Here is a 22005-nt window from a genome sequence, read left to right as displayed (position 1 = left end):
TGTTAGTTAAAAGAAACAAATTCAATAGATGAATCAATACTGAAGAAATGTGGGCAAGTAGTTTTTCTCCGTCACCTTATATCATTTAGTATCTACTTATTTAATCTGCAGTTTCATTTTTATTTGGATATAATTGTGGTTGTTAGTGTTGTTGTTGTTGTTGTTAGATAAAGCAAGGAGGGAAGCTGAGAGGCAGGTAAAGACAAAAAGTAGAGAAAGACTACTAACAGAGAGCTGGAGTTACAGAGAGCCATGCACGGAGGACAAACACCTCATACCAGCTGTCAAACACGGTGGTGGAGGGGTCATGATTTGGTCACAGGACCTGGGCACATTGGTGTCACTGAGTCACCGCGAACTATTCGAGAGTCAAATGTGTGACCATCTATCTGATCTCTAATGATCCCAAGCACACCCATCAAATCTACAATAGAATGGCTGAAAAAGAAAGGAATTGAGCTTGTGTAATGGCGGAGTCAAAGTCCAGACCTCAGTCTGACTGAAATCTTGTGGTAGAAACTCAAGAGAGCAGTGCGCAGACAAAAAACCTCAAACTTCAACAAAGTGAAACAACATTACAAAGAAAATGGACCAAAATGACTCCACAATAATATGAGATACCAACAAGTCATAGAGAAAAGATTACTTCTAATTATTGTACTTAGTGCACTTTGTTTTTCACAGGATTGCTCAGAGTCCTCTGAAAGCTCTCTTTTTCACGACATTATACAGTACTGTGCAAAAGTCTTGAGCCACCCCTCACTTTTTTATAAAAGGGAAAATAGATGCAGTGATTTATGGAAACGTGCAATTGTATCCTTGTAACTACCTGAAAGTCCATATTTGGCATGGCCACCTTTATTCTTCAGCAAAGCCTGAAAACTCATAGGTAAGCTACTAAGTAATTTGTGTAATCTCCAAAGGTTGATTCTGTTCATCTGGATGTAGCATTTTGTGGGAGAAACGTTTCGTCACTCATCCAGTGACTTCTTCAGTCTCAGCTGACTGCAGGTTTCCCCAATCTTATAAACAGTGACATTTGCATAATGACTGAAACCAGCCCACTGAAGGAACAATGGGCTGGGAGGTCAGTTCCTTCATCATAATTATGCAAATTCTCATGACCATTGATCAACAACCACTGATCAAAGCCCACTGATCAATGGCCATGAGTACCATTCACAGAGAGTTGGGGAATGGCTGCAATCACAGCATTGTACGATGGCGAAACATGTACCCTTAGGCCCCCTCCTCAATTCAGAGATGGTCTTTCCCTTTTCATGTAAATGGCCTCCTTGACTCTGCGCTCAAACCAGCGGGAGGGGAGGAACAGGGAGGAACGCTGGTTTGAGCGCTGAGTCAAGGAGGCCACGTCCAGATGAACAGAATCAACCTTTGGAGATTTACTTACCTGGATGATTGAGCATACATCAAGATAATTTGTGTAATAGTTTGAACCAAATATTAAAAATATGGATTCATCACTCCACTAGCCCACTGACTGCGTTACCCCTGAATGTGTGGTTTGTTATCTAATTGTGAAAACAGCTGGTTGATCCTGGTTGTTCCTACGGGTCACTTAAGCAAAGTAGTGCCGTGTAGTAGCTATTTGTAGCTGTGCCCATAGAGGGATGTTCTTATAAAAACACTTTCCAAAGAGCCCACATGCTGCCACCCACTGGTCTCCTGGTGACCACTTGACTGTTTCCATCTATTTTAAGATGTGACTAATTACAAACAGAACTGGAGTACATAATATGTCCACTAAAGTGTTTTTGCATAACTTAACTAACATGCCATTTTAAGCCTTAGTGTGTTATTCTGCTAGGCTAGGTTCTTAGCAACTCAGGACTATAGTAAATGCTAACTAAATCATATTTTTAATGTTTCTCAAACTTTTAATAATGTTCTGGTGATAAAAATGATAGAATTGCTGTTGTTCTGGTCCCTAAGCCTGGCCACACTGTTACAGAAGCTTATCTGTTTGGCTTATTGCCATAGTAACTTTAAGGGCACTATATCTGATTTAGTTACCAGCACTACTTTCCTTGATAGATGTTATTACCTGGTTATAGGTCAATCAATGGTATTCTGCACTCTCATTGGTAGTCACTTCAATTATTTAACCATTAGTTAGTTATTATTAACCTCTGGTTCTCTTCCACAGTGTGTCTTTTGTCTTTTTCCTTCCCACTGTCACCACATGCTTGTTCAAAGGGGTTCATATGATTGTTGGGTTTTTCTCTGTATTATTGTAAGACCTTTACCTTATAATACAAAGCGCCTGTTGTTGTGATTTGACTGCTGCTGTTATAAATACATACGTTTTTTTCAATGGACAAATTGTCAAGTGGAAAACTCTCTTGAAAAAAGAAATGGCCTTCTGTTGGCTGTGGTCACCAGAGGAATACAAAAGAGGAACAGAGCACATTCTCACATACATAAATCTTCCTTTTACACGGGGCGGCCCCCCCCAAAAAAAAAAAAAACGAATGTCGTTGTCTAAATTCAAACCAAAACTGCTGAATCACTTAGTGCTGCTCAAATCTGGTCTGAGCAGCATTAAGTGGATCATTTCAAGTCATCTGGTGAGTCAGTGACATCCAACCCAAAATGGAGCATCACATGGTAATGATGTCAGGTCAACATCTGGCTGGTGTTGAAGAAAAGAAAGAAGTGATAGATGATCAATGTTAAATTGTGTTGTAATAACTGCATTTTCTGCAGCCATGTGTAATTTTTTTAAAGTAGACTCTTGGATGCGTAAATAACAGGAAGTGCACCGCGCAATATCTGTGTCTAAACTCTGAGCACGTTCTGTTCCTCTTTCTCAACATACCTTTATTTTTATTTTACCCTTTCATAGCAGAGAAGACACCAATGAAATAAATAGCATTAATGAGTCACTTTTATTTAATGTCCCAGTAAGCGATGAAGCTTTTCCTGCCTTGACATGTCAGAACAGCTGCTATGAAAAGGCTGTTTGTGTTTAGATGCACATTTATTAAACTGTTAGCAGTCGGACGTACCGCCCACGGGACATTGGATGGTTTAGGGGACTAATAGGACTGCTAAGGGGTTAATACACATTTTCAGTTCATACATGGAATGAAGATCAGCCAAAGCATCAGATCCATATGGAGCAACAAAGAAACTGTGACCTTTCTCATGTCAGAGAAACTAAACTGGACAGGACAGTTAGTGCCACCTGCTGCTTGTCTCAAGGAAACAGCTGGTGTCAACACGAAGGCAAAGAAAAAGGTTTTAATGAGCTCATTTCTTGAACTCAATAGATGAGATACATTTATAAATCATAAATTAACTGCAAGGCTTTGAAATTTCACATATTTACAGATCCTAAGTCACAAGTAATTTTTGCATTTGTATGAATGTACAACCTGGTTTTGCTTGTTCACAGGCTGCAGTGCAGGAGGGGCACAGTAAATGTTGGTTTTTGATCACTGTGGGGTGCACACAGCTGGTATTTTTGAATCTACTCAAGCATGAGCGACATTGCTTTTTGTCTCCTACATGGCAGCAGGTGCTTTGACACCTCTGAATGTGAGTGGGGCAGGTTTGAGGGGATCCGTCAGGCAGCAGGTTTACACCCGCGTCCGGGAGCAGCCCTCGGGCCACATTTGCACCCTTCTCACAAACAGAGTCACTGAGGGCTTCCACTGCAAACTACTGCAAACACCCTACCCCCACTCCTCCAAAAAACAAAAAACTCAAAGTCAAGTGTCATTGCAATGTGTCGCTTCCTGTTATCCTGATCTGAGAAGGTGTCGGTTGCTAGTAACTAACTAAAGTTGCTGTTTTGCTAAATTATAACTGCAAAGATGCTCGGCTCGGACCCCAGAGATTTTACCTACAGGAAAAATCACCAACATAAACTATTGATTAATCATGTTTTGTTAATTGGGGTACTATTTACTAAATGTTTATCAAAAAAGGCTAATTTGCATCATATAATATGGACTGATCTTGGATAAACATGCAGCGAACCAACAGAGGCTCATAGTCCATAACCAGGAATAGTCCTAACCTTTGTGCTGTTTGTGCTTCCAGCTTACATCATGACGTTGTATTTGCACTAATATTCTGATGGATTTGAATACTGCACCTTTCATAAGTAGGCCCAGACTACTTCACCCACCAGGGAGTCAAATTTGTTCACGGTGCCCCAAATTAACACTTTATACTGTAAAATGAACAATATGTGTTTGATTAATAGTCTATATTTGCCTTATCTGACTTAAAAGCTCCCTCTTATCTCATCACCACTATCACACTGGGATTCCCCTGGAAATGTCTCACAGAGTAAGCCTACTGAACCTCTTCAGTAGAGGCGCTTCGTGTTTCTAACAAGTTTTATGAAGCCTGTGTCGCCTCAGGTCTGACCTCGCTAGAAAAAATTGGACTTTCAGGCACAATATCCCATTGCCTGTTAGTATCACATTAGCAACTCTTTGCTACATTCAGAACGTACTCTACACCCAGCTGGTAAACACTAATATGCATTCATAATCAACTGACAGTTCATACTACATACTACAGTTGTAGGTGAAGACACTGGTTTCTCTTTAAGACATTCTGTTCAGCCTGTAGTAGTGTCAGATTTTATACACAGGTTGTTTTCATGTAAGATCTAAACCTGGAAGGTAACAAGTATCGTACGACTTCCAGGACTCTGATTATAAATATCAAAAACCATACCTGATTTAAATTTGATATCTCCCTTTCCAGGTTGGCTCCTTGTGCATCTCTTGACCACTTTCATTTTAGCTGCACTCGTGGGCTTCAAACTTGCGCAGCATGGAAACATGGGTTTCTTTTGCAAACTGACCTAGTTCAGTGTGGAGGAGCATCACTGGTAATGAGACTGAGATCTCTGGCTTGAATCCTGAAAACGAAAAAGTCTGCAGTGGCCAGAAGGAAGCAGAACAAGTCAGAAGCATGACTGGGAGCATATAGGGAGAGATCATCAGTGTGAGATTCTACTACTGTATGGTCCTGAAGCACCTACAGCAGAACGCTGTGAATTTTATGGTCCTCCAATAATAATAATGTAAGATAAATGTGAAATCATTAAAGCAGTAGATTAGTGAAAGCATTACATTCCTTCACACAAAGCAACAAAACACAGAAACACAGCATGTTTCCCGTGTCAACAGCAGGTACCTATTATCCATTATATAATCATACAGTATGATTGTCACCAGATTGGTTCATATTTTTTCTACAGACACAGGAAGACGCTCCTGGTTTTGAATGCAACACCCAATCAAATCTGTGTTTCCTCCCTTGAGATGCTCTGGCAGGCCTTTACTGCTTCTCTGTCTGCTTGTTTGAAGGTTTTGTTCTTAATCAAGGGAGAAATTCTCCAATCATCCCCTTTAGCTGTCTTCTGTGCTCTTTCGCACCTTTTGGAGTTGCTGAGTTAGCCTGTTCAGAATCAGAGTCAGAAATATTTTGTTAATCCCAGAGGAAACAGCATGGTCACAGTTGTTCCACAACAGTAAGAAGAGTAAGAAATATTATTTGCAATAGTGATAAGTTAAAGTATCAATATTATATATAATACATTATACTATAGAATAGCTTTAATGTCTCTAAATCTCTGCCTAAATAAATAAATAAATTTGGGTAAATTCCCAGATGATTCCAGATGACCCCCCTTACCCCCCTGGAAATTACACCGCTGGCATTGATACTCCAATCAATACTCTAAAATCAAGTTCAATATATAGCCCACTGAATTTTGTAAATAATTAATTTTTGGGGTAAATTAAAAAATACAAATCAAACACACACTATGAAATTTGTGTGCTGTAACATCTAGTAAAAAAAAAAAAATTCTCTCTTTTGATCTAACAAATTATTGTAGAAATAACTGTAGAATGAGTAATCACAGTGATTTAGTGGTCATTAAATTGTGTTCAGAATTTAGAAATACTGATTTATATTTATATTTATCTGGTCTACATAAGCTGCCTTTCTAAGTTAAAAGTATTGGTATTGTTATTGCCAATACTAGCCCTGTAGTTACTTGGTATTGGATCGATTCTAACATCTGCAGTATCGCACAGCTCTACCGACTGCTCTCCCAGCTTTAATGAAACTTTGAAGTGTATCATAAACAGGAAAATGATATTTGCCTTCAGAATAAAAGTTGTGCCTAACTCCTGCACCTAACAAATTTCCAACAGGTGCGACTTTTACTTTGAAGGACAACTTTAATGGTTTCTCGTTTGCGGGCACTCTTCACAGTTTCCCTCAGGGAGAAGCGAGTCCCTCTTTACTCCCAAAATATGAACTCAAAGTTCACCACCCAGTGTTTAATGGTACATTCATTATACCCGCGCAAACTCCCCTCCTCTGACCTCCGTTGCTACTCAGGAAAGTCACGTGTCGATGACGTGTACGTAAACAAAGGCTGAACCAATCACAGTCGGTGAACTCCGGCAGCTGACAGTTACTTCCGCTAGTGTCACGGAGTTGTGTTGTCAAAATGGGACACGACAACCACCACCACCACTTATCTCTGTGTTTTTGCGATTTAATGAGGTATGTGTTGCTTTATTTGCAGTTCAGTGATAAAATGGTGTACAAAGAGCTGGTGCTAAACCCCCCAAACAAACAGGAAAAGTATTGTTGAGACACGCGACAAGCTAACTTTAGCTTAACTAGCAGCTAGCTGACTTATCATTAGCCTAATCAACAGTAATAACAGATTTACTGTCGCCTGTCCGGTGGTAACGATAGTAACAGATTAATAATTATCTTGAGTAGAGCTTGTTTTTAGTGTCACACATTGCCAGTCCTCTTTTTTCCGTCCCTCCGCAGGCTGCTGTGGTCGCTGCTGGTGCCATGCCTCTACCTGAGCCTGATCCTGACCCTCGTCCTCCTTCTGCTCCTTTTGGGGGTCCGCATGTGGCTGCAGGGGCGCCGCAAGGCCCGTCGGGCTCAGGATGATGGCCCGGCGGTGGCTTTCTTCCACCCCTACTGTAACGCGGGAGGAGGCGGGGAGCGGGTCCTCTGGTGCTCCCTGAGGGCCCTCATGCACCGGTAAAATATTTAAAAATAATTTTAAGGGAAAGTATGTTTCATGTTTGTTGTTGTTTGTAGGTTGGCGAGGAAGTCACTTCTCTTCCAGCTCTGTCCTTGATTTCACATCTATGTTTGGTTGAAACTACCTCTACTATTGTCTCCAAGACCCACAGACCATCTAGTGAGACCATTAGATCAGCTTCTTTGCTCTCTAGCAAATAGTATAGTACAAGTGACTGCTTTTAAAAACATAAGCTGACCCTCAGACCACAGAGATAAACCCTAAGTTTAAACACTAATGTAGAGTTTCTGCCTTTATCCCAGATATCCCGGCATCTCCTTTGTGGTTTATACGGGTGACCAGGGAGTGACGGGTGAGCAGATTCTGGAGGGAGCCCGGCAGCGATTCAACATCACGCTGCCTCGATCAGTCACCTTTGTCTTCCTGCGTCACCGTGTACTCGTGGAGGCCAGCTCTTACCCTCACTTCACCCTGCTGGGTCAGAGCGCAGGCTCAATGTTCCTGGGTAAGATCTGGGCTAAAATGGAGAGACTAAATAAATTCAAGTACTTATTTATATTACAGTAAGATTTTTTTTTTCTTTGATTTAATATATGGGAACAAGATGATGTATATTTCTAACATTTGCTTTCATTGTAGTCTCCACCCTATTTTGCTAACGTTTCTGCAAACATGAAACACATGATGTGTATGTGATTCCCTCATATAGATGTGATCCAGTGCTGTGGATCATATGTTTTTAATTTTACTGAATTTATTCTTTTCTGTGGGATCAGCAACTGTTGTACTGGAAACGCAGTGTGTGTGTGTGTGTGTGTGTGTGTGTGTGTGTGTCGTGTGTGTGTGTGTGTGTGTGTGTGTGTGTGTGTGTTTTAGGGTGGGAGCACTGACGGCCTTCGTTCCTGACCTGTATGTGGACTCGATGGGCTACGCCTTCACCTTGCCAATCTTCCGCTACCTGGGAGGCTGTAAAGTGGCAAGCTACGTTCACTATCCCACTGTCAGCACCGACATGCTGTCTGTGGTCAGAGAAAGGAACCCAAGGTAAAAGTGCATTTAGACACAGCTCCATTTATATTACCAGACCTTCCCAAATGTGGGGGCGCCATTCAGGGGGGTTGCGGATGAAAAGGGGGGGAAACGAAAAGCTTGGACACTGCTAGCACGGGGCGCCCACACAAAGCAAAGCAGGAGATGAAGCATCGCTGAATATGTTTCCAAACCAACTTCATTCTAAGCCAAAGACTAGAAAATATGGTGAAGCATATCTTCCCTTTGGTTTCACCTGCACAAGTGCCGAGGTAGGTCTCCCCTGCAGAATTGGTTTTCCCTTCGTCGGGAGCAGCGCTGGGCTGTTCAAATCACGGACAAACAGTATCCCACATTCTTGATTTTTAGTTCACAAACACTTGTTGTAATGACTAACTACTCCTGACATTTTGGAGATGTTAGCTCTTTATACAGTAAAGTTACAGTGGGATACAAATAATATCAGGCTGATCCTGCCACGATTTGTTCCCCCGGTTCAAACAGTATCCCACAGCTGTTTATGTTTTTAAACCCATTTTGCACAGAGAGGCACTTTTTGAGAAGTGTATTGATAGCAATGTTGAATATTATTACACAGGAACTAAAAACAACTACACGTAAAATAATCACACCGTGACGCCTCTGCCTTTCTAAATGGAGGGACAGTAACTGTGTGTGTATGTAAGCGTGTAAAACCTGCAGATAGTCAGATTAACATTTTGTCTCTATCTGCCATTCTGCAATTCATCTCATGTAAGCAATAACGTGGCGCACAGCGTGACGTGAAAAAAGGTACATACCTTTGACGTTGCGTGAGGAACTCTGTATTCCTCGTCCACACTAAACGCAAAAAAGGAGTTTTAAAAAAATCGCAGTTTTCAGTGATTCGAAACGCTGTTTACTTGTGGACGGAACAGCTGCGTTTTCACAAATACCCGTGTAGGTGTGGACGTAGCATAAAAGAGTTAGTAGTTTATTTCATTGCTACCTGTAATTTGAGTGGTACTCATGGACAGAAAGAGTAATTGAAAAAAAATCATCCAGCCTTTCTGTAAAATGAAAACAGAGAATTGCTACCTACACGATGTGTTCAGTGTGGAGTGTGTTACTAGGTTTGCCCTAAGCTATTCAGTTGTGCTGTATGAAAGCGTCCCAGGCATTTGAGGCTAATCCAATCTTGACCTGTAAATGTTCTGTTGTGTGATTACTCTTGCCCAAAAAAAACAAAAACCTTACCTTTCATCTTCGTCTTTATATTTCAGATTCAACAATGCTGATTTCATCTCAAGAAACCCAATCCTGAGTGCATTGAAGGTGGTGTACTACTGCTGCTTTGCTCTGCTGTACGGCCTGGCCGGCTCCTGCAGTGACGTCATTATGGTGAACTCCACCTGGACGCTGGGACACATCCTCGCTCTGTGGCGCTCTCCGAGCCGCACCAGCATCGTCTACCCTCCCTGTGACATCAGGGCCTTCCTAGATGTCCCGCTGGAAGACGAGGACGAGATGGAGGGCTGGGAGGAGCTTGGAAGAGAAGAAGAGGACGGCGGCAGAGGGGACAGAAAGCGCCACTCCATTGTGTCGGTGGGTCAGTTCAGGCCAGAGAAGGATCACCAGCTCCAGATCAGAGCATTTCGCAAACTGCTAGACAGGAAAGGGGACGGCCCAGGGGGGAGAGAGTCTCTACGGCTGGTGCTGATTGGCGGATGCAGGAACCAGGAGGATGAGGAGAGGGTGTTGATGCTGCGGGGACTCTGTCAGGAGCTGGGCATCGCCGACTATGTCGAATTCAAACTTAATATCCCCTTTGAGGAGCTGAAGAGAGAGCTGGTGGACGCCACCATTGGTCTGCACACAATGTGGAATGAACACTTCGGCATCGGTGAGGACAGCATGTGTTACTAAAACCGTAAAAAGTATTTCTTTTTCAATAGTACTTACTACACAGTTTTCCACAGAAATGACCCAATGAAAAACTTAACAGTACGACTTTTGTATCAGATCAGCCGGTCTGAACATTAATCCTCCATCTTTGTCTCCAGGTGTGGTGGAGTGTATGGCCGCAGGCACCATCATTCTTGCCCACAAGTCTGGAGGTCCAAAGCTGGACATCGTGGTGCCATACGAAGGCAGGCAGACGGGCTTCCTGGCTGACAGTGAGGACAGCTATGCGGCTGCCATGGAAACCATTCTGTCGTTGTCACCAGGCGCTCGACTGGAAATGCGCCGTAACGCCAGGGACTCTGTGGAACGATTTTCCGACCAGGAGTTTGAGTCTTGTTTCCTGGCTGCCATGGAGCCTCTGATGGGTACTCTAGAGCGATGAGTTAAAACAGATGAGGTGCTGAGTCCACCAGGGACCAGAACGTTGTTGGTCTTTTAAATAGTGCTACACACATATATAGGATTGAACAGTGAGGGTCATGTGTATGTTTAAAATGGCTTAAGCTTGAAGGTTTAAGTGTGATGGGGTGGATCATTTTCAGCATAATAATCTCACAAAGCAAGTCAACATCATCAAGACACATTCGGGGTGGACACCCAGAGAAATAATTGGGATGAATAAACAAAACCAACAAAGAGTGTAGGACTGTGCGTTTGTCAAACTTGTGTGAAAGTCTTCAGTGACAGCAGAGCTGGAAGCACGATGATGGGGGAAAAAATCGGGTGAAAAATCACATTCTGTTCACCTCCAAACTGAGTCATGTGTTCATATGACTTTACATAAAAAATTACAAGACACCTTGAGGTTCAGGAAATGTCCTCTTTAATCTCATAATTATAGCTATTATTTATGTTCTCTGTCATATTTGCTCCAGGAACAATTTAGGCAATCCGGAGATTACCTGGGTTTTGTTAGGATGTGCAACAATGGACACTCATAAAAGCTAAAAAAAAGACAACAATAAAGTGAGGTCATCGGAAGGTAAAGCTAGGTAACAATGAAAAAGAATATTAACGGAGTTCTCACATAAAGATGAGAGAGATGTTAACATTCCCGGATGAACGTTTAATTCCTGTGATTTATTTTCATCCTCATATCTTTACAGTTTCAGATTGGATGTTATCCACATAACTGCTTCGCCCCATATGTGCTAACAACCTTTTGTGATTAGTAAACTAAAAATACAGATCGAATCTGGTAGATAAAACTCACAAGACACATGCAAATCCAACAGCTCTAAAGAGCTTTCACTGTTGGTGGAGCTAAGGCTTCTGTGTTCGTGCTAAGCTAAGCCACACTTGCTGCATCTCTGTGCTGGAGAGAAAACTGATCGTGAGAAAGACCACAGGAACACTCACGTTTCTCAAAATGTATTTTGTTAAATAATTTAATATTGCGGGGAGAGTGACATTCCAAGCTCCAACACTTTTAAGCGTGTAGAAGTGATTTATGTCCAGTTAATACTGATATAGTTTGATTTTATTTTTTGCAGTGGCGTGATGTTAGCAACATGCTTGTAAATGTACTTGAAGGGAAGGGTGGAAATGTTGTCTGATGAAGAATTTCTTGTAACGCTTTCTGTGTGCACAAGAAGCACTTAAACCCACAGGTTTGTGGTTTTAAACCATGGCCAAAGCACTCTTAATTTAAATGTTTTTTCAGCTGTTGTATTCCTGTTTGTGATGAGGTCCAGGCATGGAAATATTATTATATGTAAAAGGCTGACTAACCTTTATTTTTAAAGATGAATTAGAACTATTTAAGTCTGTCCATGTAAAAAGGCTGTTTGGAGTTTGTTTCACTTGCAAACTGCAATTAAATTAAATAATGCTGCAATAAACGAAACACTTGAGATTTGTTGTGTGCTGCCAGCCTGTTGTAAAAAAAACACACATGAAATAAATGAGACGAGATATCGTGCGCAAAAGTAAAACATTACCAAACATGATTAAAAACTCATCTGTTAAATGTCACATATGAGACCTGTACTATGAAGCCAGTTTAGCTGCTTAGCTGAGTCCTGCGGTCCATCACCATCAACCAATAACATGTCAGTGAAATAATGTCATATTATAGTATCATGGAGTGTCCGATAATTCCCATTTGTATTAATTTAGTAGTGTTTTTCCCCTCTTACAAGCCAAAGTGCCTTAAATTTCACAAAAACTCTTGTGCTTTTAATAGTGTATGTTTCCTCACACACACATTCATGTAACTGCACATTATTCAGGCTTAACATCTTATTCCACTGGGCTATTTACTGGAATAGGTTAAAGATAACTTAGAAAGTGTGACTTGTGGTTACGCCAGATAAACAACCTAAATTAACAACAATCCTTCACAGAGTCATGTATTCACATCATGAAAACAATCACTTTTTATTATCAGATTCCAGTTACTCTTACATTTTTGTCCAACTCTCACAAAATCAAAATGTTAAAGTTTGCAGGCGGTTAAGGAGTCTGAGGCTGCTCGTTTGAAGCTGTGGTATGTTGTCTGTGGGACTCAGGCTCAGCAGGAAATACCTTGAGCTTCTTCACTTGAATTCTGGACCTCTGCTTGGATTTGTTGAGGATCTCCAGAGCTCACTGCACCTTCATCCATCTCCTCCTCCATCCTATCAGCTAGTGGTTCGCGTTCCTGCTCCTTTTCGTCTGAGCTCGTGTCCTCCATGACAAACAGGTTCCTCATGGAGTCTGCAACTGCTTCTCTCAGCTCATCCTCTGACTCCTCAAAGTTCCTAATGAGAAAGAGTGGAAAAAATTAACACTTAATGACATGTAAGAGTTTAAAAACAAACACACATTGAGCAAAATGTTTGATGTAATTAAGTAAGATTTGTGATGTTGCAGAATTCTGGGTGTGTGTACACTGCTGAGTAAAGACGGGTAGAGGCTTTTCGACTCGCTGCACATTGTGGCTCAACCTCTGTGTAGAAATGTGACTAAAAATATGAAGCATTGCAAAAATCATTGCTCAATGTAAAAAGTAACTTTGTTGTCTATAATACATTCATATCTTATATATCTGGTATTGTTCTATTCCCCCCCTCTGAAATTCAGAGACATGTAAAGCTCCGCGCTGTTACATGACGAGCAACACTGACGAGCAATTTTTGGTGCATTTTTTCACTAAATTCTTCTGGAATTTGACTAATGTGTCCAAAGTTATAGTTGACAATCTGATTCTCTTTCATTTAATCCTCTAATTCAGGGGTCCCCAATCCCAGTCCACGAGGGCCGGTGTCCCTGCAGGTTTTAGATCTCACCCTGGGTCAACACACCTGAATCACATGATTAGTTCATTACCAGGCCTCTGGAGAACTTCAAGACATGTTGAGAAGGTAATTTATCCATTTAAATCAGCTGTGATGGATCAAGGACACATCTAAAACCTGCAGGACATCGGCCCTCGTGGACTGAGATTGGGGACCCCTGCTCTAATTTCTGTACAATACTGTAATAAACTGATATCTGATAACTGTAACTCCATCTGGTTCAGCTCACTGTGGCAGCATGGAGTAAAAATACGCAGTATATTTAGAATGTGAACAGAAGGAAGTGTTGACTTACGTGTCATCATCATCTGACCTCGGCTCCAGACGCTCTTCATCCATCTCCACATCAGACTCCTCCTCTCCTTCACCATCCCTTTCTTCCTCCTTGTCCGGGTTAATTTCCTCCTCTGTTCCGTCCTGCTGTGTCTCTAAATCTTTTTCACATTAAAGACATTCCAGGACCACTGAGAACAGCACATTTACCCTTTACACTGCTGGTTTCAACACCCATCAGATGTGAGTGTGTGATGTCTCACCTGTGGCCACTGAATCTAGAGTTGATGATGTGAGCTCAGCCTGAGCCAGAGCTCTCAGCAGGGTGTTAGGGGGCTCGTCAATCCACTGCCTACGACCTGCCACTTCCTCACCTTGTCCAATAGATCGACATTATTCAGAGAAGCAAAAACCGACTAATTGTAATAAACATTTTGAGCATCACCACCCAGCTGTTCTGTGGGTATGCTGCACCTTGTCCAGCCTCGACCGCCGTGTTGTAGACTGAGTTGATGTCCATGTTGCCGAGCGCGTTCAGCAAAGTCTGAGGAGTCCTGTTGCTCCACCCCCTCCTCCCCTGTAGCCAATCCTTGAGCTTCAGCTGTGCTCCTTCCTGGAAGGACAGAGTTCGATTCAGTGGATCCACTTCCTGCATGGAAAAGGAACGTAAGAGTGAGAAGAAGATTGGCAGTTAGAAAGATACTAAAGACTATATTTATTATATTTATATTTATTTAATTAATTATTTCACCTTTTCTTTTATTTGGCTTTGATTGATATCTTGTGTAATTTTATTATATAGTTCCTATGTACAGCACTTTGTGTCAGCTGTGGTTGTTTTAAAGTGCTTTATAAATAAAGGTGATGATGATGATGATGATGATGATATCTTCTGTCTCTCACCTGGTCATCCTGTTTTCTTCCTTCCTCTTCTTTCTCCTCCTCCTCGTCTTCCCTTAGCTTTTCATTATCTAATCGGATCTCAAACATGATTCCCCTCTGTAGACGTCACAAACCCCCAAAAAGAGCAAAAGATACAGTAGTCTTCAGTGCTTCAGATGTGTCAACAACTTAAATGCCACTGTTGAATCTGGAAAGGTCTTCAATATTCAAAAAGTTTGAATGCAGGTATACAAGTAGAATTACTGGACTAAACCTCTGCAGAATTGTTTTTGTTGGTATAAACTCACTTTGTCTTTGTGTTTTCTCTCCAAAGCTCTCATCTGGTCTCTGTTCTCCTCTCTGATCTGCCTCAGAGCTGCTTCAACATCCTGCAGAAACCAGACACAGAGAAAACTACAGTTATCATGAATTCTTCTGTAGAATGAATATTGTATCCCTAAATATGTGTGCAAACACTACAGTGATTGCTTTAAAAAATAAAGCAGAATATACTGTCAGAGTATGGTTATAGGGTTGTAATAGTTCGTGAAGATAATACAGGTATATGCCATGCAGCCACAGGGTGTGATTTGCAAGGAGAATGCACCTTTAATCGATCTACAGTACAAACAACACTTTGTGCACTGGCAATGCTTTGATAGTTGAAATGATATTGCATAGACGTGAACAATCTGGATTCTGTTCTGTTCCAACTTGTTGTTTCAGAGTCAAAACTATTACATTATTAATATTAAAAATAAAATAAAAAGATTTAGAGTGTCACATTTTACAGGACATTCAATACAAATATTTCCAGTGGGTGTCCAACGCATGCCTGGTCATCTACATCAGCATTCCCTAAAAAGGTGAGATCTATAGTCTCGTATTTCATTCCATTGTATTCATTCAGTTATGCACGGTGTCTGTTGTCTCACATCCTGCAGTTACAAAGCCTTGATGTGAAGAAAGGCTACAGTGTGTTAGTTTGGCAGCTGATGGCGACGCTGCTGTGATGGGCTGTTAGAGAGGAACGGTCAGTGGAAAGACCAACCCTAACTTGACCATCATACACTGCATTCACAAGTTAGAGCCTGCAGTCCATGATGGTGCAGAACATGTTACAGAGATATTTTCACATATTTATGAAGTGTTTGTTGCTGGTCTGAATAAATATAAAGCCTTGCCCCTTTTCCTCTCTGGAGGTTTGCATATATGAGTAAAAGAGGGGCGCTGCACTGCAAATATCACTCTACAGGAAAGCAGAAAATTCGTAACTGGCCTCTGAAAGAAATTAAATTAGCTTTAGAAAATTGCTCTATATTACTAAAATATCATCAATATGAAGAAAGTATTTGTGATTCCTATCCAGTAATCTATTTCACCAGTGCAGGTGCTGCTTCCTGGGGCTCTTTGTTGTCGACAGATGGTTCTATGTCCTTGGATTGCTCCAACACAAAGGTCTCGAGTTTGTGTTGTGGCCTGGCCTGAAACATGACAGGATGAAAATATGTTAATGCTCTTCATTATTGACTGAGAGTTGCTATTATGTGTATTTTCTGCAGAAGGTTGATTCAACCTTTGAAGTGACCCAAAGTGTAAAAGGGTAAGTTCAAGAGTTCAGGAGTTTGTACGTACCTCTGCTTCAGCTCTCATCCTCATCTGTTTCATCTCCAGGTGATATTGCTGTCTAATGAGATCGAGCTGACGCAGGTACTCCTGCAACCACACACACTCTAAAAGCTACTAGAAAACATTCCTAGGAGAGTTTTTCTGCATTTCTTTATTTCTGTAAACACATTTTTGTCCTTCATTTAGATACTAAACATAACTGCTCACTTTAATGGCTGTTGTGTCTTGTGAGTGTGTCCCACCTGCTGACCCCCTTGTCTCTTGTCCAAAGGCATATGTTGGTGTTCAGGTTTGCCCACCTCCTGCTCTTGACCACCAGGCTTGCTGTTGCGCTCAGCTGTACATGGACGCAGACCCTGAACAACAGAAAAGCAAAGGCTAAAGGTAAAAGTGGCTAATCGTTGTGAAAACTGTGCCACTTTCATTTCTTACAGTATAGTCTTACAGGTAATAAACTCTACTGTGCATTAGTACAGTTTAATAGTGAACAGTTTTGATGTACTTGTGTTCCACTACACTAACCACAACACTACAGCTCCGCTTATAGTTAATACACCAATAGAAGAGCAGATATTCCAGCAACAGTGTGTGGAGGCACAGAGCTTAGTCCTACCAGCTGTTTCTCTGCTCTCAGCTTGTAGTCGTTGGCCTCCTGTCTTCTCTGCAGGTATTCATTTCGAGCGGCAGCCACACTGACAGAAGAAGATTAACTGTTACTTTAGTTCAATTCAATTGTATTTATATAGCGCAAAATCACTGAACAGGTGCTTCAAGGTATTTTATATTGAAGGTAAAGACCCTACAATGATACAGAGAAAACACCAACAATTAGATCACTGTCTTGCCGACAGTGGGAGGGAAAACTCCCTTTTAACAGGAAGAACTAGGCTCAGGGCATCTATCATGACCTGTTGGGGTGAGAACAGGAAGACAGGGCAGGACCGTTCTTCTCCCTTGCAAAAAACTCTGATCTACTTGAAAGCTGAACAGCTGCTGACTGTTTTTAAGAGTCGCTGCTATTTAAATAAAGTGTGTTGCTAGGTCCTGGTATGAGTGCAGTTCCAAATTTATGGTCGACTGGATGAAGGCTGGTCTAGTTTTGGAGACTTTTCCCTGATGCTAGGGAATCAGAGCTAACCAAGAAGATATAAAAAAATTTATCTTTTTATTTCTGTAATAAAAGATTTTTAGAATTAGGACGGTGACAAAGACTAGTGTGCATGTGCAACAGTGAGCAAAGCAAAGCTCAACCCACCTGACAGAAAAACTGTTTGCAAAAAACCTCCATCAATGGCCACAACACACGAGTGTTTTCAGATCAAAGTGTAGAAATGCTAAACATTTTGCCCAATAACTGAATGTGTGAGGTGTGAACACACAAAGTATGTTTAATGTAAAGATATGTTTATGGTATATTACTGTTTTATCCCATTTAACTACTTAAAAAGAACCTTTAATGGCTGTATGTACAGCTGAAACAAATCATCCATTAATGAAGAGGAACTCAATTGACAGCTATGCTACTGTAATGATAGCTGGATGTACTTTCTATCCTATTGTTTTTATTGGTTGATTTAATTTAAAGTTTTTACAGAAACTGTTTCCTGAATAATTGTTAGTTACAGGTGTACTGGTCTTTGGTCACTCACAGCTGATATGGTTCCACAGAACAAGGAGCAGCTTGGTCTTCACATTGCTCCTTTGGTCTTTCCACAGGAGGAAGAGGAAGAACATCCTCTTTGTTCCTCCTCTGAAAGGCATCCAACTGGGCGTGGTAATGCTGGTAATGGCTGACAGGCTGCTGACCATTAAACCTGTAATTAATATTACATATTATACATGCATGATAAACCATCATCATTAAGTGAAGCTAATGGTTGATTAACCAAACCTGAGATCTGTATCTGTATGAATGATAAGAAACATACAATAGAGGTATAAGAAAGTACATCCTTTCAATTCTAAGGTTTTACATATCAGGACATAACTTGATGAGCTCTGGAGACTTGATGATGATCATTTAAATCAAGCACATTTGATTAGCAGCACATGGCTGCTACTTACCCACTTAATTCCCTCTGCATCAGCTAAGGGTCTACTTTGTCATACACTGCTTCTGCATTTTGGCTTAATTTTAGTTAAATACGTAATGACATGGTGTAATTTGTCTATGTTCAAATCCAGTCTGGGGACTTTCTGTGCAGAGGTTGCATGCTTTCCCGTGTCTGTGTGGGTTTTCCCTGGGAACTCCGGCTTCTTCCCACAGTCTAAAAACATTCTTGGGGTTAGGCTAATTAGTGATGCTAAACTGGCCATACATGTGAATGTGAAAGTGAATGGTTGTCTGTCTCTCTGTATTAGCCCTGTGACAGACTGATGACCTGTCCAGGATGTACCCCAGCTCTCACTGTATGAAGCTGGGATGGGCTCCCCAGTACCCCAACCCAAACTTGAACTGGATAAGCAGAAAAAGGGTAGATGGATGTAATATGTCATGTTCATATGAGGCTGCGGCTAGCTATTATAAGCTCTAATTTTTTTTACAGATCATCTTGAAATAAGATGCACTTAAAGCTGGTCAGGTTACACAGCTGTAAACAGAAGTGTCAATATCAGGCGGGAATAGGACCAAAGGAGTTACTATCCGTTCACATCATTCTGAGCAAACCTTTGGATCCCTGGAAACTCTCTATTGGCTGCTAGTTGTGCTTCTCTACGTTGAGGAGGCTGCAATTACAAACAAATGCAGTATTAATACAACAGAAATACAAGAAAAACTAAAGAACTGTATTATACTGACTGAGCTGTGCTTCCATTGCTTTACTGCAGCTTTGTTAAAAGAACAAAGAATTCCAGTAAAGCAAAAATCATGCTTGGGTGATACGAGCTCTACTCCAAATCTGAAAAAGCACCTACTAGCTAAGTACAGCAGTTCCACACCACTGGAGGTACAGTAGTTAAAAATAAGCTAGCAAGTCAAGCAAGTCATTAACTGCTGAAACTTACAAAGTTACTTTTTTATGGTGGTAATCAGTGAAACTGTGGATATTGTTTCCATGTTATTACTTTATGGTGGGTGGGTGTGTAGGCTTTGAGAGGGACTTTCCAATCTGGTCTAGCAGGCACTCGCTTGTTGGCATTCCCCGGCCTCTCGGCTACTCTAGCCTTCTGAATCTTACCTGGAAAACATGAGAATCTTGAGTTAGAATAACAAGGAGTGGGCTGTTTTTTGCTGTCTGTGAGCACTTTTCTTGGTTTCTGTGTTTTTAATGTGTCACTTTCACACATGACATAAATGTAGGTTTATACGTGCATACAGTGGGGGGGGGTTACTGCTTTGACAGTGCATGCAGTTTTTCATGCACTGCTTTTTTGATTAAAAGAAAAAGACTAAACCACTCACACAACAGGTAAAAATAATGTGCAAGTGTTGAGACAAATAAGTTAGGTAACCATTGTGAAGGAGAAAGTGAAAATAAACACCCCCTCAGTGATTTGTGCTTGGGCTGTGCGCTGATGTTATCAAAACACAATGTGAGCCAGGATGTAAGGTGATTACATTTAGTCCAATCAGGTTCCAGATCTTCCCCAACAGTTACTGAAGTGATACGAGCGGACAGGAGTTTCCCTGCAGCTTATCAGATGTGTTGAAGGACAGTCGTGGTGTGGGTAAGCTACCACTGGGTGTCACTACAGTATACACAATTGAAGACTCAGAACAGAACTGAAATTATTAAGAGATTCTCTTACTGCTCTTATACCTGAAGGCTCTGCTGATGTTTATCTAATACAACTCTTAGTGCTTGTACTATAAAAAGTAATGCAAAAAGTTTTGGAAAAAAACACTCCTGCATCATAGACAGTGACTGGAAAGACACCACAGGGAAATATGTTTGATATGTGCACACAGCATACAGAGGCATCCCTACGGGTATGCTTTATGTACTTTAAATTATTTTGAAAGTAAATTAAAACATATAACCATCAATAAACACATCAGACTAACATCTGAAGCCCCTGAATTCGCTCTGCACCATAACAACATGGTCCAAGTCATAATGAACTATCTTGAGCAACACAACAGAAAAAGAAGTACAAGCAGAAGTATTGCAGCAGATGGTCTGGGCCGTAAGGAGTCTTGACCTCAACATCATGGACACAGTCTAGGAATAGAATAGGCAGAAGATACTGACAGAACCTAAATCAGAAGGGGAAAAAAAATCAATGCATGTTTTCCAGGAGATGTGTGAGGGAAAAAGCTGCCTTCCAAGTAATTTAAAATTTTGTATTGTAAGTCCAGCTGCACCTTGTGTGTTTGCTGCTCCCGCTCTTGTTTTAACTGGTTGAGACCCCACAGCTTTGTTTCTATGCAACACGGTGTGGCTAAACTCCTCTTGCATCACCTGCTCACACACAAGAAATCACAAAAACAGAAGCAAACCTGCACATTCATATATGTATTTATCTGTCAGAGATTTTTATGACCAAGTCAATACCTGGAATTTACAAACATTTGAACTAACACACTATATCATTTCATGTAATGTGAGATTTGTTTGAATTCATGCCCCGTGAAGTCCTGTCTGAAAAACAAAACAATTCCTGAAATCTGAATTATCTAAAATCTCAATTAATCTCAATTAATATTTAGTAATGTTTCAATCTGATGGACAAATATATTAGGCACTGAAAAAATATTTTAAAATATTTATAACTAAGTAGTTGTTTAGTATTATGCCCATATAGTACTATTTTTTAAGAAATTTGTTTGCTGTGTTTGTATGATCTTGATTGATTGATTGATTGATTGGTTTATGTGTTTGATTTTGTTTCATGAATTAGTGACAGTGCTAATATTATCTTATTCCTAAACTATCTTTTTTATGTTGTAAACATGAACAATTTCCTTTTACTGAGACGATTTGATGACATCAATAATCTGTGAACCAATCCGATTGCAAACCTGAGTATCCAGGTGTTTGCTGATATGTTTCTCCAAAATAGGACGTCGGAGGACTGAAGTGACTGAGGGACGGTCTCGTGGGTTGACCTAAAAAGGAAAGAAAAAAAATGTTTGCTTTCATGTGTATGCACAATTAAAGTAAAAACTCAGCGCTTCCTGGGAGATCCAAAGGTATTTTTAGCAAAGACGCACCATCTCGGTATACCAATGCAGTCTCTTTCCTGTAGGAAGCATCCAGACTACCTGCTTTTTCTCCAAAGTGACATCCTGGTCGCATGACCAAACCACTTCAGATATTAGCCCAAAGGAGCAGTTGTTCTACTCTCTGCTAATTACAGTCTGACTCATTACTAATTAAGTCTGAGTCAAAAGTCCAGCTTCGTGTTCATACTTGTTGGTTTTGCACACTTGTTTATCATATCCACAGACCAAATGAAAAACCTGGAACTGACATGAGAGTGTCTGACCTTAAAGAGCTGGGTGACCAGCAGGCGTAGGTCGTAGGAGTAGCGGCTGGGTACTGGGCTGTAGCGCCCCCTGCAGATTTTACTGACAAGCTGTCGCAAGCTGCTGGCCTCAAACTGCAGGAGACAAGTCGACACAGGCACACACAAATACCCCATGGGATATATATATGCAGCACACAGAGAGTTCATGTAAATGTCTCTACTTTGGACGACCAAAACAGATTCTGTGTCAGTTTCCTATTCGGTCTAATTCTGATTCTCTTACTGCACTCCTACACAGAGGCCAGCATTGGCGTAAGTGTTAGCATTAAGACAGCATTAGTGAAGCTAAGTGTGTGAAGCAGCTTTGGGTGTGCAGGGCGTTGGGCAGCTTACTGGATGTTTTAGGGTACAGAGTTCATACAGGACACACCCCAGAGACCAGATATCCCTGCAGGAAGGAAACACACACACACACACACACACACA

The 22005-nt window shown here is 41.1% G+C and overlaps 2 protein-coding genes across 6 annotated transcripts in view; one reads left to right on the top strand and one right to left on the bottom strand.

Annotated features, from left to right (window-relative positions):
- Positions 1-6073: 6073 nt before the first annotated feature.
- On the top strand, positions 6074-11898 carry LOC102292946 (GDP-Man:Man(3)GlcNAc(2)-PP-Dol alpha-1,2-mannosyltransferase). The gene is given in 7 exon segments (XM_042228948.1): positions 6074-6567; positions 6847-7068; positions 7375-7577; positions 7949-7954; positions 7957-8116; positions 9364-9983; positions 10144-11898. Coding segments are annotated over 7 exon segments (1551 nt in total). The 5' UTR covers positions 6074-6511; the 3' UTR covers positions 10428-11898.
- Positions 11899-12399: 501 nt separating this feature from the next.
- The window catches only part of LOC102292437 (serine/threonine-protein kinase Nek5), a 33853-nt gene continuing 24247 nt past the window's right edge, over positions 12400-22005 (bottom strand). For 4 of the 5 annotated variants that reach the window (XM_042228945.1, XM_005943430.2, XM_005943431.2 and 1 more), the window contains 17 exons: positions 21913-21967; positions 21538-21651; positions 21071-21157; positions 20414-20510; positions 19174-19286; positions 18776-18834; positions 17757-17921; positions 16721-16799; positions 16350-16463; positions 16114-16194; positions 15861-15962; positions 14787-14867; positions 14500-14595; positions 14071-14245; positions 13860-13970; positions 13619-13757; positions 12400-12786 (listed from right to left, as the gene is read on the bottom strand). In XM_042228945.1, the coding sequence (XP_042084879.1) occupies positions 12558-12786; positions 13619-13757; positions 13860-13970; positions 14071-14245; positions 14500-14595; positions 14787-14867; positions 15861-15962; positions 16114-16194; positions 16350-16463; positions 16721-16799; positions 17757-17921; positions 18776-18834; positions 19174-19286; positions 20414-20510; positions 21071-21157; positions 21538-21651; positions 21913-21967 (1897 nt within the window). In that variant the 3' untranslated portion in view covers positions 12400-12557. The remainder of the gene's footprint in view (positions 12787-13618; positions 13758-13859; positions 13971-14070; positions 14246-14499; positions 14596-14786; positions 14868-15860; positions 15963-16113; positions 16195-16349; positions 16464-16720; positions 16800-17756; positions 17922-18775; positions 18835-19173; positions 19287-20413; positions 20511-21070; positions 21158-21537; positions 21652-21912; positions 21968-22005) is intronic. The other variant, XM_042228946.1, reaches the window with a different exon arrangement.

The sequence above is a fragment of the Haplochromis burtoni genome, unplaced genomic scaffold (assembly GCF_018398535.1).
Source record: "Haplochromis burtoni strain Fernald_Lab_line unplaced genomic scaffold, NCSU_Asbu1 Contig_370, whole genome shotgun sequence".
In the NCBI taxonomy this organism is placed as follows: Eukaryota; Metazoa; Chordata; class Actinopteri; order Cichliformes; family Cichlidae; genus Haplochromis; species Haplochromis burtoni.
This window is presented reverse-complemented; position numbering and strand designations above follow the sequence as displayed.